Consider the following 20,429-nt stretch of genomic DNA (forward strand, 5'->3'; position numbering starts at 1 on the left):
GCCATCACAAGCGACCGTGTGTTTTTTTGCTTCATTATGTACCACCAAAATCCAGTTAATGTTTAAGGACCTGTGAGTGTGCATGAGTGTGTTTGCATGCATGCATGTCTGTGCGTAATCCCGTGACAACTCTCCGAACTCTTGCAGGGCTCCCAGAAAGGAAGACCCAGTGGGCGTGTGGTTGAACAGTACCACTACACTCAGTGGCCTGACATGGGAACGCCAGAGTACTCGCTGCCGCTGCTCACCTTTGTGCGAAAGGCATCCCACGCCAAGCGCCACGCTGTGGGGCCTGTGGTTGTCCACTGCAGGTGAGTCTCAGAGGCGGGTTTCTCAGCCCACAAAGTGCCTTCTGCTAACAAAAAGGGAATCCAAAGAGCAAAGGTTTTGCCAAAATCAGGATGATTTTGAAGTGAAGTGAGGGGGGATGAGATTACATGCCCATTTTCAAAAACATTGACCACTAGGAAATGAGTATGCTGGACTCAGAATTTGATTGCTAAATATTTCAAAGCACCAGATATTTTTTATGATGTTTATTATTCTATTGAACTGTTGAATTGGATTTTAACTTATTAAATGTGTGAGGCAGGAGGAACCATGTTTTGTCATTAAACAGACGTTTATTATGACATAATATCATGGGATAAAAATGCTTGGGACATAACCCCTGTCCCTAGGAGTTATTGGTCCCTTGTAGAGTTATTATATCAGGGTTATATGAGAGAAACCAAAGTGCACAGAGGGTGAAGAATTTGGCGAAATTCTCAAGTTGTTTTTAAACAGTTTGGGATCAAAATTCTTTTCTCATTTTCGGAGTTCTACCTAATATATTAAGGTGTTATCAACTCATCGTTACCCAATTACTTTATGTCCAAGACTAATTTGATGAAGAGGAATAAGGATATTTCAAAGAAAGAGAAAAAAATGTGTCAGAGGTTTTAATCTAGCATTTTTCAGTTAAAATAAAAATAACAGTTAACATTTACCGAGTGCTGATTGTATGCCAAGCTTTATGACCACACAAATCAAGTCGATTTCTATGTACAGTATTTTTGTCAAGTGGTGTCTGTGTTTCTACAGAAGTAAATGTTTTCCTTTGATATATAGCTTATCTGACACATTCTAATTATCTATCTCAGGAGTTATCCTCAGACAAAATTTGAGAGCTCTATCTTGAGTTTTTTCATCTGTTAGCCTGATGATAAGCTGAGAGAAGCAGGAAAATGCAAGAAACAGATCTCTGAAGGTCAGGGATTGTTTCTTAGCAAATGGAGGAGGAGCAGGGTACTGTGAGGAGCAGGTGCTAATTTTCCACTCTAGCACTTCCTACTTGTCGAAGCATTTGAAAAGACTCCCTGCCTATGAATTCTGTCCCTCCAGTAGAGGCTGAGGAAGTCAATAGATAATGGCCCTTTAGAAATGACTAAGGTTATGCTTTATTCCTCACGATCTCACTGAAACGATATTTTCAGCTGAAAGCCTTATCAAATTCTTTTTCCAATTAACGTGAAAACCTTTACACAAACATGTCTACCTGGCAATACAGACCCAGGACCTTTTCTTTTCAGAGTTGGGTGAAGCTGATGCTTTCATTTTTCTCAGATTAAATGTCTAGTTGCTACGCTCTGATATGGAATGTTTTCATTCTGTATCATATATAATGAATAATAAATACGATTACTGAAAATTTAAGAATCTCTAATGAATTAATTAATTAAAAATCTCCAACAGAACTAGGCTGTTTTATAATTTGACCTATAGCCAAAAATTAGAAAGTAAACAATTTATTTGAAGCATTATGCTTAACAACTAAACTGTTTTTTGGGGGGGGCATTGCTAAATTATTTATTATGTGGCTCAGTCACTTGGGGAAGAAAATTATTTTAATTTCCAAGATAGCCAAGAGTGACCTATCTTCAAATTTATCTTATGCTTGACATTGAAGTGGCTCTTTCTTTGTGTTCTCTTCAGCGCCGGGGTTGGAAGAACAGGCACATACATTGTGCTAGACAGTATGTTGCAGCAAATTCAACAGGAAGGAACTGTCAACGTATTTGGCTTCTTAAAACACATTCGTTCACAAAGAAATTATTTGGTGCAAACCGAGGTATGAGAAAAAGGATACTTTTTGTTGTTGTTGTTTTCTCCCCCACCCCCACCGAGAAGGACACTACCTAAGGGTTGGAGATGTCACTAGAATGTTAACGTTGCACGGACCAGACTTTGTTTTACCACGATGATTCGTATCATAGGGCTTCCGTATTAAAGCACTACCAACTGGGTGGCTTACAACAACAGAAACTTCCTGCCTTATAGTTCTGGAGGATAAGAGTACAAAATCAAGGTGTTGGCAGAGCCATGCTGCATCTGGAACCTCTATAGGAGGATCCTCCCTTGTCTGAGTTTCTAGTAGCCCTGCATAATTCTCGGATGTAGCAGCCTTACTTCGTTCAGTCTCTGCCTCCATCTTCACAGGGTCTTCTCTGTCTGTGTGTCCAAATTCCTTTTTCTTAGAAGAACAGCAGTCACTACCTCATCTTAATTAATTACATCCTCAATGACCTTATTTACAAACACGGCCACATTCTGAGGTACTGGTCAGGGGTGGTTAGGACTTCAGCATATTTTGGGGGGACACGATTCAACCCGTAACACCAGGTAATTGCATTATATGTCCTAGATGGACCAGCTACATTATGTCTATTTTGTGACCAAATGGGGAATATCTTTGAAATGACACTGATGACAAAGAAGATTAAAAAAAAAGAGTCAGTAGATCCAGCAGCGCCCCTCCCTGCTAGCAAAACCTCAGGTTTTTCCTGCATATAGTGAATAAATGCATTCATTTTCATATTTTAAAAGCATGAATTATGCTCAAATTATATCCCTTTTTAAGCCCATATGGTTTACATGACACAGGACAAAGTCTGTATATCTGTATTTTTCTCCTATTTCTAAATAAAAATGAATTTAAGTTGGAAATTATGGATGGCAGCTTGAGAGCAATCAGAGACATATGGCCCATGTGGGTGAAAATCTAACCAAACAAACTTCATTCCATGGAGGAAATGACACTCTAGTCAGATTAGACCAGGAAAGAGTCACATACAGGAACTAGAAGACAACTATGAAAAACTGTACATAAAAGTGCACTAAATTATATAGGACTGACTAAAGGGAGAACTGGGATGGACAGAAGAAGACCCATGAGAAATACAGAGTCAGGAAAGTCCTCATGCAAAATAAGAAAGCAGGTAGCCCGTTTGGAGGCTGGGCAGAGAGCATTGCCTTGCCTCTTTCCCACCAATGTCAACACAGAAGAAGTAAAGAGGTGAGGGACAAGAAGAGTTATGTTGTCTCCTGACTGCCTCCTTTCCTACATCTGATTTCCTGCCATGTCTAGTAAGCAATCTTTTGTGGGTCCAACCCCGCCATTATGTAAGACTCTCTTTGTCCGTCGGTGAAAAATAGATTAAGTACTTTTGTGCTTAGATATATATAAAGAAAACCTGAAATGATGTTCCCTATTGTCATTGTTTTGCCAGGAACAGTATGTTTTCATTCATGATGCTCTGGTTGAGGCCATACTTAGTAAAGAGACTGAGGTGCCAGACAGCCATATTCATGCCTACGTCAACACTCTCCTCATTCCTGGACCAACAGGCAAAACGAAGCTGGAGAAACAATTCAAGGTGAGTTCTCTTAGAAGCCTCTTGGATGTTACCACACAATTCAGTGTTCCTGCAGCCTCATTTGAGTTGACAAGGCCATGTGCACGGGTTCAGAGCACAGTTGGTACAGTGGCTTTGTGTTGCTCTTTACAGTGGGCAACAAAACCACGTGGTCAATTTCAAGGAGAATCTTAATTTTGACTAGCAAGAGGAAAAGTTCTCAAGAACTCTGGATTAATGTTTACGAATGCAAACTTGGTCCAAGAATGGAGGGCACAGAGCATAACAGAAGGGACAGGCAGACCTCCTAATACAGACTGCATAAGGGCTCTTTTTCCTTTGAAAAAACCAGACCACTTCACGATGAATGATCCGGCTCAGGCTGTTCATGCCACTCGTTGGAAAAATCTGTCTCACTTGAAGGCCCTAGACTAGAGAAGAGGCCACCCCAGAACAATAGCTCTTCAACCCCAATTTCTCCCACCCACCTTGTCACAAGGCAGTGAGCTAGAGAAGAGAGTATGTTTTGTTCAATATCATACTTTCTACAATCCAAGTTCTCTGGCTTCCAGAAATCAATCAGCAAAGAATTCAGAAAGTGGATCCTACGGGAACCCTCTAGCTGTGCTAGGGGAATTTGCACAGTTGTGGTTTTCCCAAGGAATGGAGGCTGTGTTGTTTGCTCTACCTTATTCCTATACTAACCTTTTACTTCCCAGGATTCCTAGAGAAACAGGACGAATTTCTGAAGAAGGAATATCTAGGAAAAATTTGAAAGACCCTGGAAAAACCCAGGAGAGTTAACAAACCTTGAGATCACAGGGTGTTTTTTTTTTTCGTCTTTTCTCCAGGCTACAACAGAAAAGATGTTAGTCACTACAGATTCCTTCTCATTTTTTGCCTTCTCAGTCAGCACCTTTTGTGCCTTTGGAGGAGTTAAGAGAAAGATTAAGGGTGAATGCTGCACTTTGAACCTGCCAGGAGGACATAAATGTTTTTGTTCAGCAAAGTTTGTCTGAGTAATAACAGAACACTAAATAAAGAGAAAGTATGAAGTTTGACTTCCAGAAATAGATAATAAAGGAGTATAAATCATCCACATTAGGTTAGGATAGCTTTCTTCTAAATTAAAAAATATATAGGTATTACTCATTTTCAACAGAATTCTCATTTTAGCATGACTTACCCCTACACAACTGCATGAAAGAATTGATATGGCTTATATTAGATAACCCAGGATCAAAATGGAAAGATCAACTATGAGGTCAGAATCTTAATTAATTAATTAATTAATTAAGGGAGGTACATTTGACTCTGTTTCCTGTTAACACCTGACTAGGGAGATACAGAAGTGTGTGTGTGTGTGTGTGTGTGTGTGTGTGCACGCGCGCGCACACACACTGTCCTATAAGACATTAGTCATTCAAGTTTTTCTATAGATACAATCCCTTGAAGTAAGTTACATGTCTGTTTATTTCTGGGTATTTATCTGCAGAAAACAAAAACACTAACTCAAAAAGATACCTGCACTTTTATGTTCAGTGTGGAATTATTTACAACAGCTAAGATATGGGAGCAATCTAAGTGCCCACTGATGGATGAATAGGTAAAGAAAATGTAGTATATTATTCAGCCATAAAATAGAATGAAATCTTGGCATTTGCAACAAGATGGATAGACCCTGAGGGCATTATGGCAAGTGAAGTAAGTCAAAAATAACTCAGTGAAATAAGTCAGACAGAGAAAGATAAACACCATATGATACCACTTACATGTGGAATTAAAAAAAAAAAAAAAAAAACAAGTTCATAGATGCAGAGAACAGACTGATGGTTGCCGGGGGCAGACGGTAGGGGTTGGGCCAAATGGGTGAAGAGGGTCAAAATGTACAAACTTCCAATTATAAAATAAATCAGGCATAGGGATGTAATGTACAACATGGTGACTATAGTTACTAATACTGTAGTGCATATTCGAAAGTTGCTAAGAGTGTAGATCTTAAATGTTCCCATCATTAAAAAAAAGATTTTGTAGGGGCGCCTGGGTGGCCCAGCCCTTAAGCATCTGCCTTTGGCTCGGGTTGTGGTCCCAGGGTCCTGCGATCGAACCCCGCATCAGGCTCCCTGCTCGGCGGGAAGCCTGCTTCTCCCTCTGCCACTCCCCCTGCTTGTGTTCCCTCTCTCGCTGTGTCTCTCTCTGTCAAATAAATAAATAAAATCTTTAAAAAAAAAAAGATTTTGTAACTATATATGGTAAGGGATGTTAATTAGACTTGTGATTATTGTGCAATGCATTATGATAATACACCTGAAATTAATGTAATGTCATATATCAGTTAAATGCCTCATTTTTTAAAATTTTTTAATTTTCTTAAATTTAAATTCAATTAATTAACATATAGTGTATTATTAGTCTCAAATGTAGAGTACAGTGATTGATCAGTTGTATATAACACCCAGTGCTCATTACACCACGTGCCCTCCTTAATGCCCATTCCCCAGTTACCCCATCCTTCAACCCCCCCCCCATCCCCTCCAGCAAACCTCAGTTTGTTTTCTGGAGTTCAGCATCTCTTATGGTTTGCCTCCCTCTCTGTTTTTGTCTTGTTTTATTGTTCTGACAAAATCAGAGAGGAAGACAAACCATAAGAGATTCTTAATCATAAGAAACAAACTGAGGATTGCTAAAGGGTGGCACCTGGCTGGCTCAGTCGGTAGAGCATGTGATTCTTGATCTTAGGGTCATGAGTTTGAGCCCCACGTTGGGAACAGAGTTGACTTTAAAAAAATAAAATAAAGAGAGATTACTTTAAAAAAAAAAAACTAATGGAAAGAGATCCATGGCAGTGGCACATAGGGGAGAAGAGATTATTAGAGGGAGAGGAAATCCTGAGAAGGGGCAAAGGAGAAGGATTCAAGACAAGCAGCGATTGGGGCAAAATGCTGGGACACATAAATGGGTGTGGTGGCAGGAAGTGTATGGGCTCCAATGCCGGAGACTGAGGGAATATTCTGTGGCTTCTATTCCCTGTGTGACACGGGAGGTGAATGTGTATGTGTGTGTGTGTGGTATGTGTGTGTGTGCACAGGCATGGGGTGTACATGTGTGTTTGTACACATATTCTAAAATAAAGATGTTAAATAGCTGCTGGAGGGGGAAGAGTTGATTTCAAGGAATCTATACTGTACTGACCATATTCTCAGAACCTAATCCAGTAAAATTAGAATTGACCATGAAAACTTGCCCTGAAAAAAATCCAGATATTGGACAATAAAAATGTTCTTTCAAATAATTGACCTATTAAAAAGGAAATTATAGGGCGCCTGGGTGGTGCAGTTGGTTAGCCAACTGCCTTCGGCTCAGGTCATGATCCTGGAGTCCCAGGATCGAATCCCACATCGGGCTCCCTGCTCAGCAGGGAGTCTGCTTCTCCCTCTGACCATCCCCCCTCTCATGTGCTCTCTCTCTCTCTCTCTCTCACTCTCTCTCTCAAATAAATAAATAAAATCTTTAAAAAAAAGAGAAAAAGGAAATTGTAAAATCTTTAGAATTAAAGGTCAACAGAAGCATTACATTGCATAACTTGTATGATACAATAGAAGTTGTATCTAGACAGAAAGTTATAGCCTTAAATATATTCGAGAATAAAAAAAAATAAAAGCAAACGAAATAGGCACATCATGTAAAAATTAGAAGAGAAGCATGGTACACCCAAAGAGGGAGACAGAAAATTTTTAAGCAAGTTAAAGCTTTCTTAAATTAAATAGAAAGTTAAAGTAATTAAATAGAAACAGATGAAACAAAACCAAATGCAGGTTCTGTCAAAGACTATAAAACAAACAAACCTGTGGCCAGATTGGTGAGAAAAGGGAAGAGAGAGTATACAGAAATAGATATTAAGATAAAAAACAGGGATATAATTATAAATATTTTAGAAATGTTTTTTTCTAACTTAAAAAGCATAGTATGAACATATTTGTGACAATACATTTGAAAACCTACATGAATGAATTTTTTTAAGAAAAAGTAAGCAAGATATACTTATAAAGAAATGAAAAATCCAGCTAGACCAATAACCATTAAATAAATTGTATCAGTTACCAAAAATCTCACCTCCAAAATAAAACCGGAACTGAAAGAATTACCAAACTTTTAAGGGACAGAAAATTCCAAACTCTAGGATAAAATATCTAGGTAGAAAATAAACCTAACTATTTTACTGGACAAGTATAACTTTGATACCAAAACTGTACAAAGATAGTATAAATAAAGAAATGTATAGGTCAGTTTCATTTATTAACTTAAATGCTAAAATCCTATTTAAAAAATACTGGGGTGCCTGAGTGGCTCAATTGGTTAGGCATCTGCCTTTGGCTCAGGTCATGATCCCAGGGTCCTGAGATTGGGCTCCCTGCTCAGTGGGGAGTCAGCTTCTCCCCTGTCCCTCCCCCTCCCCTGCTTGTGCTCTCCCTCATGCTCTCTCTCTCTCAAAAAATAAAATCTTTAAAAAATATATCAGCAACTCAAATCCAGCAGTGTGTTTTTCTTTTTAAATATTATGACCAATTAGGGTTTGTAGAGTTTGTTTCAAGAATGAAGTGACGATTTAACATTAGAAAATATGAACAAATTTAGTTATGAGAATTGTATGGCCCTCTCAAAAGATGTAGAAAAAACAGTAGACAAAATTAAGTACTATTCATAACAAAAACTCTTAGTAAGTTAGAAATAGAAGGAAGCTTTCTTCATCTTACAGAGGCTACAATGTAAATGTCACACACAAAACTTAAAGTTGGAAATTTTCATAGTTTTTAGAAAAAACAAGAAATGTCAGCTGCTGACACTATTAGTCAACATTCTACTGGAAATCAGGTTAAACCAAAAAAAAATGTATAAAAGTAGAAAAGAATTTGCAGATGATACACTTTTCTATATAGAACATCAAGAGAAACAAAACTTCTAATATTCATTATTAGAACTCAACTCTTAATTACAGTTCAAGTATATATGAAAAATCAATAGCATTGTAACTCATTAGCTATCAATTGTTAGAAAAGATATTAGAGCAAAAACAGCCAATTCAACAACCACAGCAAACAGAAACAAAAACTCTATGGTCTCAAAAATAAACGTAACAAAAGGTGCAATGAATGTGTAGAAAAAAAATTATAAAACTGAATTGAAGAGCGTAGAATTAGACCCAACAAATATAGATACAATTTTCCTGAATGGAAATTTGTGAAGATGTTGCTCCTCCTAAATTAAGTATCAGTGTGGTACCAATCACATTCTCCCAGGATTTGTCATGGGAAATCAAGAAGTGATTTTAAAATTAACATTTAGAAAAGTAAAGAGCGAAGTCATCCAAAGCAATACTAAAAATAAAAAATAAAATAGAAGTGTGTTGTACAGTATATGAAGATTTATTATGTAGATACTATCATTAACACTAAAAAACAGACAAATCATCCAGAGGAACCATGCATATGTGGAAAGGGTTATTGGACAGATAGTACACCACAAATCAATGAGGAAAGGACCGACTAACCAATAAGGGAAATTGGGACAATTTCCATGTGGAAACAAGTAAAACTGGATTCTTACCACACCTCAAACACTAAAATTATTCAAGATGAATAAGGTACCTAAAGGTCACAACAAGGTTTTATAACTATTATAAGAACATTAGCAATATATATTTTGAAGACATCAGGGTAGAAAAGGATATAATTTGCAGAAATCTTAAAAAATTAGTTGGCTGTGAGTGTCTGTGTGATTAAAGAGAACAACGACCTTAGCAACTTTTTAAACAGATTATAGCCTTACATTCAAGACGTCAAAACCCTCTACAAATTAATAAATGATAGTGAAGTAGAAATATAAAAAGGCAATCATCAAAGAAGAAACCTAAATGGCTAATGAATGCTACAATTCACAATCTCACAGTAATTAAGGAAATGCAAGTCAAAACCATGGTCTACCACTTATCATCTATCAGACTATCAAAAATTAAATGCCGATGACTCCTAATTCCATGTGTGGGTATTAAGAAACATACAAGAGATATTCATTGCTACAAAGTTTAGAAAAGCAAAATATTGGAAATAATCCTAACATTCGCTAGTTGGGGAATAAATAGCAAGTAGATTATTTGTGAAATGGAGTACTAAAAGAATGAATGAAATCCAACCATATACATATATATGCACACACACGCATTCCATGCAATTTACCCCCAACTGCAGAGTGAGATGTAAGTGGAAGACATAGCACACACCTATAGAGGAAGCCATGGGGAAGATCCTCCCAGGGCTAAACATCAAACTAGAGACATTCTGTGCTTCTTCCAGCTCCCCTGGTGTAGAGAACATAGATGTGCCAGGGAGTTAGTTCAAGTAATTCTTGGAAAACCAGATATATGTATATTCAGTATCTTATCTTGGTTTCTTGGTCGGGTCATGTGTGTGTGTGTGTGTGTGTGTGTGTGTGTGTGTTTGGGTGACTTAAATAATCTATATTTTTCCTTGACTCTCTTTCTCAGCTCCTGAGTCAATCAAATATACAACAGAGTGACTATTCTACAGCCCTAAAGCAATGCAACAGGGAAAAGAACAGAACTTCTTCCATCATCCCTGGTAGGTTATACTGAATCATGAAAAAAAAAAAAAACCCTCTTTTATAATAAAAACCTGGAAGGCAATATGACAATATTTTTACATCTTGGAATGAATTGATTCACTCAGTATTTTTCTAATTATGCCTGATAATGTACCTGTTAAGAAGGACTCTTAAATCCTGAAGTCCATCTAAAAAATGCAAAACACATAGAAGAGCTGGCTTACAGATCAAAGACACTCAACTTGAGACATGCAGCTATGCTTTGCAATGTGGGGGTGGGGGGGAAAGGGTATAGAGCTGTGAGCGTGGTGGTTCATGACGAATGTTCTATGTTCCAGTGGAAAGATCAAGGGTTGGCATTTCATCTCTGAGTGGGGAAGGCCCAGACTACATCAATGCCTCCTATATCATGGTAAGTCAGAGAAATCACTGGAAAGCTGCCTACTAGCTTGTGCTACCAGAACCAAAACCAGTATGGGCTTCCTGAAGCAGTGGCTGCAGACATAGGTTAACACCACTGGTGGATAGAAGCCAAATCTAATGACCACAGACTGCGGCCCAATGGGGCAAGAATAACAGCATTCCTTGATGTTTTTATGTGTGCTGGGACTGGAGAACCCTCAAGCAAGACAAATCAGTATATGCAGGAACTGAACTCACCATTGAGGACTGATGAGAAGATAGAAAGCATACAGTTAGCCATCTAAGAGGCTCCATTTCATTTACCCTGAACAGACCCAGGACACAGTGACTTCAGGAAAGCCCGTCTCCCTGAGTTTACCAATCCAGGTTTGCAGTAGTGTTGACCCAGTGAACTGGGCTCATTTGAAGACCTGGATTCCTAAAGACATAATCCTTTCCTTCTGTGTTTAGATTTTCTATGAGAAACAGTTGGCTGTTTTATGCCTCTCGTTTCCATTTCAGGCCTATCGATCATAGGAAGCTTGGCTTCAGATGAAAAGGTTGTAATTCCCATGTCAAAACCACTTTTCATTTATCCAGCAAAGAAAATATTTAGGACTATTCATGCAGGAAACAGGGAGATATGTGGTGGTGGCATCTTAATACATGCCGAATCAAATGAGCCCCTGGGGAATAGGAACAGGATCTGAGAGACCCAGAGCAGAAGAGGATAAATGAGCCATAATTTTAGTGAGCAGCAACATGGAAATCATGACCAATCCAATGGCTGCAAGTTCCAGGTTTCTGCAGCAAAATCTGCAAGTGCCTTCTATTCCTCTCCAAGAGAGGAAGCTGGGGTGTCTGGACACCAAAGGTGTTCTGTAGTCAGTAGGTGTAAAGTTTGGCACTTTGCATTGGGACTTGTGGAAAGTGAGAAATGTAAACTCCCCTCTGGATTTCCATTCTATCTAGTGTAGGAGACATGGTCCATGTGCCATTTTGGTAAGTCTGCTTCTAGACGTGATAGCTAGGTAGACTTGGGCACGACACTTAACTTCTTAAGCCTCAGTTTAATCATCTGAGAAAGGGGGACCACAGTTCCTGTTGCATAGTACTTCTGTGAGACATAAGGGAATTAGGGGGAAGAAAATGCTAGTCCTATGCCTGGTGTATGGAGAGTGCCTTGTAAACATCAGCTATAATAATCACATTATTATTTACAGACACAATCTAAAAATAAAAAGACTACCTTGACTTAAGGTCCATTAGCTTAGACATGTATTTGGCATATTTAAAGTCATCTCTTGGGGCTCTTTCTATCTTCTCTTTGGTTTCGTAGGGTTACTATCAGAGTAATGAATTCATCATTACCCAGCATCCTCTTCTCCATACCATCAAGGATTTCTGGAGGATGATATGGGACCATAATGCCCAGGTGGTAGTTATGCTTCCTGATGGTCAAAACATGGTAAGCGCCCCCATCCCCGGTCACTTTTGGTACTTGCCTTATAGGAGATAACAAGTCACAACAGCCAGAAGTCCAAGTATACCAACAAATAAAGTAATTTTTTTTCAACTAATAAACTAATGTCACTGGAGTTGTACCTTGTCTACTATTGGGCCTTGTTTGGTTATGTTACCATGTCCCAGGTCTGACATTGTAGAATGACAGTTTTAAATAAAAGTAAGTTAAAATGAACTTACATTTAAGTATTCTGTGATACTGCTTAAGAAAAAACAGAATTTCGGGTGCCTGGGTGGCTCAGTTGGTTAAGCGACTGCCTTCGGCTCAGGTCATGATCCCAGGGTCCTGGGATCGAGTCCCGCATCGGGCTCCCTGCTCAGCGGGGAGTCTGCTTCTCCCTCTGACCCTCTTCCCTCTCATGCTCTCTATCTCTCATTCTCTCTCTCTCAAATAAATAAATAAAATCTTTAAAAAAAAAAAAGAAAAGAAAAAACAGAATTTCAACCATGAAGTCAGTCCATATGCTTCTATTTACATTTTTTAAAAAATAAAACTCGTTAGGATATTTGGAGAGTCCCTCAGTTAAAAGAGATCTATAGAAGTACAAAAAAAAGGGGGGGGCTATTTTGTTTAGGTTTTGCACATATACTTAACTTGGAGATTTATTTCTTAGCTATAAAGTTAGACTGACCATTCCAGATGACACTGGAAATTGCTGAGCTCTTAAAATCACTTGAATCTTCTCTACTCAGTTATCATTTACAGAAGTAACAACTTATCATTGTTACTGATGAGCTAAGAGCAAAACAACAAAGCAATAGTTTGGTTTCTTAAATGTAATATTTTATTCTGCACATCAAACTTGTGTAAGGCTCAATATTTTAAGAGTAAGTTTTGAGATCCAAAGAAAAATTTGAGTTGAATTTGCTGTGTGAACCGGTTAACTTCATTTCACGGTCTGACTTACTAAGCATTTGATGAAAATCATACTTCTTTGGTATTTAATCCTCCAGGCAGAAGATGAGTTTGTTTACTGGCCAAATAAAGATGAGCCCATAAACTGTGAGAGTTTTAAGGTCACTCTTATGGCTGAAGAACACAAATGTCTGTCTAATGAAGAAAAACTTATAATTCAAGATTTTATCTTAGAAGCTACACAGGTATGGACATAACTGAAATAACAGACTTCTCATGTTAAGCACATGTTATGTTAAATATATGCTGATTTAAGGATCTTCCCTAGAAATAAAAAGGAACCTAATTTCTTACAAATTAAGACCGATTACCCAAAAATCAGTTTTACCTGACTTGTCACTTTCATTTTCAAAATCCTATAGCATCATTAAACATTAACTGCCACCATTCACACACAGGAAATCAACGATTTCTCTTTTACTCCAGAGTAGTTCTGACAGAACTTATATTGAGAATAAACTTAGTAAAAAAAAAAATAATAATTTCATTAATCCTAATTCTGATGTTTTAAGGGAAATTTTTACCTTGAATTCTTCTAAGTAAAAGAGGAAAAATATTATCTACCAAAATGAGCTTACCACTATCTACCAAGAGACAATGTGTTATAAGCGAAGAAGTGCTTTGACGAGATGCAGTACAATGAACTTAGGATTGTTTTGCTAATTCTTGGTTACCTATAAGGCAGCAATCCGAATTCCTTGTCAAGAATTATTTATAGAATTACAGTATAGTACATAATTTGGTATACAGCTACAGTAAAATGTTAACAGATACTAATAATAGGGAGTAAGGCATGTGAGATGCAGAGTACGTCCCCAATCGGAGAAAGGTTAAATCATGTTTTAGATGATTTAAATGTTGCACTTTACTATACTCTAATTCTGAGAGTGGATAAACCATATAAAATTTAGGTTCTGTGGCTTATTTTTCAATGTAGCATTTGATTGAGTACACTTTAGGAAGCTGAGGGTCAGAGGTTTAAGGGATATGAAGTCACACAGCCTGGCTGGTCACTGACACAAGAATCAGAAGTAGACTGGATGTCCATCCCCTTTGCCAGCATTTCCCCGCCCTGTCATGTAATTACACTCTCATGTAATTGAGGGCAATTAGTGCTGGTATTTGAAGAAGTCTATGTTATTTTTAAAAACAAATGTTAACAGTGAAGATGTCTTTTTGTATTAAATAGTGGCACAGAGACATCTTTGGTACAGGGTTTCAGAGTTTGATTACCATAATAAACACACAAATAAGCCTTATTTTTAGAATGAAAAGGAGATTACATGTATACATGGGAAATGAGGTATCACAGCAGTTTCTTCCCTCCGAGATGGAGGGTGGACTGCAACCGCTGCTGTTCACTTGTGCATGTGATTGGGTTTTATTACCTTCCTGTAATTCCTGATTTCCCCAGTTACTCCACTCGTAATAAACTGTCACTCACCAATATGACTCTTCTAAAAATATTAATTTTTCTCTCTTCTTACAGGATGATTATGTACTTGAAGTGAGGCATTTTCAGTGCCCCAAATGGCCAAATCCAGATAGCCCCATTAGTAAAACTTTTGAACTTATAAGTATTATCAAAGAGGAAGCTGCCAACAGAGATGGGCCTGTGATTGTCCATGATGAGTAAGTTCCTCTCTTTAAACTCTTTCATGCCTGAGCACTCTCCAGGTGGTCAGATATTTGTTTTCTTTGTACTAACCTCGTGCTTTGGACCAGTTGTGGTGACTCAGCCAGGAGAGATCATCAGCTTTTTATAAACAAGGTTAATACAGAATTCGGTTTTGTTTTTTGTGTTTTTTTTTCACTTCTCTTGGAGTTCCTGCTGAAGGCAGAAGATGGGTACCTGATCACAAGAATGTGCTCTTGTATTGTATGCTGAGATCACTTTGTGTGATGAGTCAGTGTTTTGGCACTTGAATTTTTACAGGTGCTAACCGGAGAGACATTTCTAAGTTATTGATGCACTGGATAGGATTAAAATTGATATAGTTTTTATTTATCAGGAACAGGAATCGAACCAATAGATCTTTCCAGGGTCCTGTTATGAACAAATAAAAAAGCATATGCTGGAATTATGTGTTATATATACATTATATATTAGATATAACTTATCAAATCTTTGTGATTTATTACCAACCCCTTCCAGAGTATAAAAATAACAAATGTATGAATAAACATTAAACTTCTATAAAGTATCCCATTACTAATATCATGAACACTTGCTAATGTTTCAAATTAAACCATAGTTCTCTACATGATAAAGAGAGACATTTCATTAATTTCTGTGTTCCCACTACAAAGTTCTCAAGGCTTTGTGAGTTCCAAATGTGAATGTTTGATGCATCTGAATGGAGTCTTTGTCCCTTCCCTTTGCTTCAAGGCATGGAGGAGTGACGGCAGGAACTTTCTGTGCTCTGACAACCCTTATGCACCAACTAGAAAAGGAAAATTCCATGGATGTTTACCAGGTAGCCAAGATGATCAATTTGATGAGGCCAGGAGTCTTTGCCGACATTGTAAGTATAAGAACAGTGAACCAAACTTTCACTGTTAGAGTGCTGCTTACTTCCTAAAGGCTGCCGAAATAATTTTATTATGTATCAAAAAAAAAAAATCTCATTGACTCATAACATATTACTACCATGTAGTATTCGAACTGAATTACAAGTTAATCAGTCCACAATCTTTGGAACTGGAATAATAAACAATACAGATTTAAAGTTTATCTTCCAGAAAATTGATGGATAAAATTTTTTAAATTTCACGTCTCCTTTTGCAAGACTTACTGTAATTCTGAAAAATACCCTCAGTAGAAGCACCAACTTCTCCGACTTACCCCACAAAATAGTTATCTTGGGGTGGGGTTCAAGTTCTGCATAGCCTGAGAACAGTCAGAAGACAGATCTTGAAGACTTCAACGTTGGAACTGTTCACTTTTTTCTAAAGACGAATTCAATTTTGGTACTTAACAAATGGGTAATTCCTGGGTACTTTTATTTTTTTATTTTTACTGAATCTTTTTTTTTCTATGTTCAATTAGCCAACTGGGTACTTTTAAAAAGAGAAACTTGTACAATCAAGAAAGAGACACAGCATATTTGGAGAGATAAGTCTCAACTCTGAAAATAATTTGGAAGTTTTTAATATCGTAGAAACAAGGGCTGGAAAGACAATAGGGATCTTCATGCAAATGCCCCAGTGGAAGACCTTTAGGTGGATATAGTAGTCATAGACTCACCTCCAGCTCCCTGGTCTGTGGATGTGTAAGGGTCCATCTTTAAGCCTTCATTCAGTCCAGACCAGTTGTCCAGAAAGTAAGGTAACCCTTGCAAATGTGCACTTCAGAGGAGCACTTATTAAAAGTCATTCAGGCCAGTTGAGTTATATTAAGCTGCTCCTATGTGAAATTGTTTTCCAGAGATTGAACTTTCACCTGGTTCATGGATGCATTGAAGGATGCACCGATTCACGTGTGGGCCTAATGATTTTCCACTATGATGTCAGTTACTGGCTCACATTCTCTGAAACTGCCTTTGTCCCCGCCCCCCCCCACCACCACCCAAATTGGCACCTGTAAGAGAACTCTTTATTCTTCTGTGTCTCTACTCTGAGACCATAGCAGGGCCCATGCTCACCTTTGCTCAAAGCAAGGCATAGGACCAGTCAGGCTGGTACGGTGTGAAGAACACTTGGTAAAAAGTGGATCTGGTAAAAAACATTCTGCATGAACCCCTGAGCTGACAATGCTGTCCTTTCTGGGACCTCTCCATAAACAGAGAAACCCAATGGATTTCATCACAGCTGGAGAAAGGAGAATGAGTAAGTTATTTATGAGTGGCTTATAGGTGCCTCCTACCAAAGGATTACACGCAAGTTGATAAATCAGTAACAGTAATCTGTCACATCACCTTCTGATTCCATGACATAAACGAATAACCATGGAGTGCTTACCATTGACAAAAGTATGTTGGTCGGTTTTCTAGGTCAATGAACGTTGGCTACTAGGAAAGCTACTTTAAATTTCACCCGAAAGAGATATTAATATAGATTGTGTACTTCTGCAGCCTGTAACAGGCCCCTTAACACAATGCCCTTCTCTGACCAGTGCCAAAGCATGACTGAAAATATTACTTCTTTTTACAAATGTCCATCTTCACTGAGCTTCTTGTTTATGACCTCACATTCTCTGTCCTCCAGGAGCAGTATCAGTTTCTCTACAAAGCGGTCCTCAGTCTTGTGAGCACGAGGCAGGAAGAGAATCCATCCACCTCTCTGGACAGTAATGGCGCAGCATTGCCTGATGGAAATATAGCCGAGAGCTTAGAGTCTTTAGTTTAGCACATAGAGGGGTGAGGGGAATCCATACCTGAGCATTGTTTTCCTCTTTCTGAAACCAGACAGGAAAATCACTTCAGTTCTTCTGTTATCTGTTTGCTTACTTTCCATCACTTGACAGTAATTTTCATGACATAGGATTCTGCTGCCAAATTTACATCATTAACAACGTGTGCCTTTCTGCAAAACTTCTTGTAATTCACTTATTGTGTTTAAACTAAAATGGTTGAATTTTACAGTATTTCTAAGAATGGAATTGTGGGGGTTTTTTTGGTATTGATTTTAACAGAAAATTTCAATTTATAGATATGAGGAATTCCCAACTACATAAAACATGTTTGTTTTTAGTGTCAAATTTTAGCTGTATTTGTAGCAATCATCGGGTTTGCTAGAAATATAACTTTTAATATAGTAGTTTGTAAATAAAACACCCCGTTCCCTCTGATATTCAACATTTTACAACTGCAGTATTCACCTAAAGTAGAAATAATCTGATACTTACTGTAAATACTGCTCTAGTGTCTCCATGGACCAAATTTATATTTATAATTGTAGATTTTTTATATTTTACTACTGAGTCAGTTTTCTAGTTCTGTGTAATTGTTTAGTATAATGATGTAATTCATTATCTGGTCTTATTCTACAAGTCTCCTGATATCCTTTCATGTTATCTTGGTAATTAACTGTTTTAGCATGTAACTCTAACTTTTATGGGAAATAGAGATACACTTGTTTTGAAAGAAGATGTTTTTATGAGAATAACACCTTATCCAGTATTGTTTAAATGGTTTTTATCCAAGGCATTGCAAAAATAAATATAAATATTGCTCTCGATTTGCATTTGTTTGGGGAGTGTTGTGCTGGGGCAGGTGTAGCAGAAAATTGTAGAAAGGGGTCCCCCTGGGATGGTGGAAGTGAAAAAAGGTGGATGGGATGGAGCAGCAGAGAGAGCTGTGAATCCCAGTCTGTGCATTGAGGCACACGGGGAACTCACGGACACTACACAACTACCATGATTACCTTATTAGGACCTAACTACTTACAACGTACCAAAAAATGTTGGGAAACTTTGGTTTAGAACCAAGCTGGGACTTAGAATTAGGCAGATTTGGTCGTCAGGGACAAGCTAAGCTGGTTTGGAAGCCAGATAAATTGACCAGGAGCTCTTAAATCCCAGAGTGGAAAGAAGGTAAGACGCCCTAAATTAAGGGAAATTGTCAGGATCCAAGAGCTGTGTGGAGCTGAAGTGCAGGAAAATGGAATCAGCCTTGGTGACAGGCTGACTCGGGGACTGGAGGCAGTCCCCTGCCTCAGCTGGGAGCGTTGTACAGCACTGCCTGATGAGGAGGGCACTCATCCCCAAGAACGCCCAGAGCAAGAGGCCAGGAAAAGTTTCCTTTAAACTCATGGCTCTCGGAGTATGGTTCCCAGACCAGCAGTAGCAGCAAAACCTGGAAACTGGTGCAAAATACAAATCCTAGATTCCCATCCCAGACCTACCATATCAGCAACTCTGAGGTTGAAGGTCAGCAATCTAATGCATGCTGAAGTTTGAGAACCACTGCTCTACAGCAACAATTCAGGGAGCCTCCAGGTTCCTTAAGCACTATCAGGAAATGTTCACCAGATCCTTCAAATAGAACCAAAATTAATTAGCTTTCCTTTGAAAGCAGTAGTCATGAAGAGAGGTGAAATAGGAGAAAGTTCAACAAATGGTAGAGTGTCACAAATCACACGATGTTGGTAAGCACCACTTTACCTTTACTTGTGCCTTTACCAGGCACAAGAAAAACAAATGTGCAGCTTTCCCACCTTCCCTAGGAGGAAAGCCACAAAGTTAGTTTTGATTTCTTGGTTACTTTTCTAATCTTACCTCCTAGTTCTCTTGTTTCATATTTTTCCCTCATAACCCACAATGTTTAATCACAAGCTGATCTGAACCAGGAGTACATGTCACCTTAATTATTTTGTCTGTCTTTTCCTTGGCCTTTGTCCCAAGAACAAACACCCTTTGGGGGGATATGGAATTTTTTTTGCCTTCATGATTATTTATCAGTGAGGTGCCTTGCAGAATCTCTTCCAAAGGAAAGTAATTATGCAAGTAACATGTATGGTAAGTCAACATTGTATAGACAAATTCTAATAAATATACCAGAACTGTAAGGTCCATCATAGTTGCAGTGTGATACTCCCTGAGAATTTATGGCAGCTCCTTCTTCACATATAATTAATACAAACATTTCATACATACATATTCCACTAATTATTCCAGCATAGTAATCTTAATGTTCTTACTTCTGATCTAAAACTCCCTAATTTGTTAGCATATAAAATGCCTTAGACCATTTCTCTGATATTCAGAACTTGGAAAATAAGGTCTCTTTATAAGCAGATTTATTTTTAAATATTTTATTAGAATTGAATTCCACTTGCAAATAGCACATAGAATCAGAAGTATTAATCATTTACTGGATTAAAGTGAACTTTTTAGGGAAAATTGGAAAATCTACATATTTGTCAAAATAAAACACACTTATTATTATTATTATTATTATTATTATAAACCATGATTGAAAATCACCCACTCACTTGCTAATTGCAAAATATTCTGGTGCATTAGAGGGCTCCTTTTCATTAGTACAATATTAGTGTGTTAGAGTAGGTGGTATTAAATCGTAAGGCATATAAATGACACATATTACATCAGTTTGAAGAAATTAGACATCTTGGCATTAAATTAGAGTTAGTAAGGTTTTCTTTACAGTAATCATTTTTTAAATGAAAAACAAGATATGAAAGTGGGAGTAAGAAAGGCTGTGGGTGTGAATTGGAAACTTCTCATCGTATACACAAGTTCTGCTCAGTCCATCCGAGGTGGCACATTCTAAGCAGGCCACAAGAAACGACACAGACTGACCTTTGAAAAACTTTTCAAATATGCTAATTTGCAA

General features: G+C 37.9%; 1 protein-coding gene across 5 annotated transcripts in view; it reads left to right on the forward strand.

The window, feature by feature from the left end:
• Positions 1 to 18,312, forward strand: part of PTPRZ1 (protein tyrosine phosphatase receptor type Z1) — a 170,189-nt gene extending 151,877 nt beyond the window's left edge. For all 5 annotated transcript variants that reach the window (XM_025865777.2, XM_073899127.1, XM_073899129.1 and 2 more), the window contains 10 exons: positions 148 to 311; positions 1,975 to 2,110; positions 3,549 to 3,695; positions 10,216 to 10,309; positions 10,631 to 10,704; positions 12,034 to 12,162; positions 13,173 to 13,319; positions 14,624 to 14,766; positions 15,524 to 15,659; positions 17,341 to 18,312. In XM_025865777.2, the coding sequence (XP_025721562.2) occupies positions 148 to 311; positions 1,975 to 2,110; positions 3,549 to 3,695; positions 10,216 to 10,309; positions 10,631 to 10,704; positions 12,034 to 12,162; positions 13,173 to 13,319; positions 14,624 to 14,766; positions 15,524 to 15,659; positions 17,341 to 17,481 (1,311 nt within the window). In that variant the 3' untranslated portion in view covers positions 17,482 to 18,312. The remainder of the gene's footprint in view (positions 1 to 147; positions 312 to 1,974; positions 2,111 to 3,548; positions 3,696 to 10,215; positions 10,310 to 10,630; positions 10,705 to 12,033; positions 12,163 to 13,172; positions 13,320 to 14,623; positions 14,767 to 15,523; positions 15,660 to 17,340) is intronic.
• Positions 18,313 to 20,429: the final 2,117 nt, after the last annotated feature.

Source organism: Callorhinus ursinus, unplaced genomic scaffold (assembly GCF_003265705.2).
Source record: "Callorhinus ursinus isolate GAN/ISIS: 27379988/994484 unplaced genomic scaffold, GSC_fseal_2.0 scaffold12, whole genome shotgun sequence".
Lineage (NCBI taxonomy): Eukaryota > Metazoa > Chordata > Mammalia > Carnivora > Otariidae > Callorhinus > Callorhinus ursinus.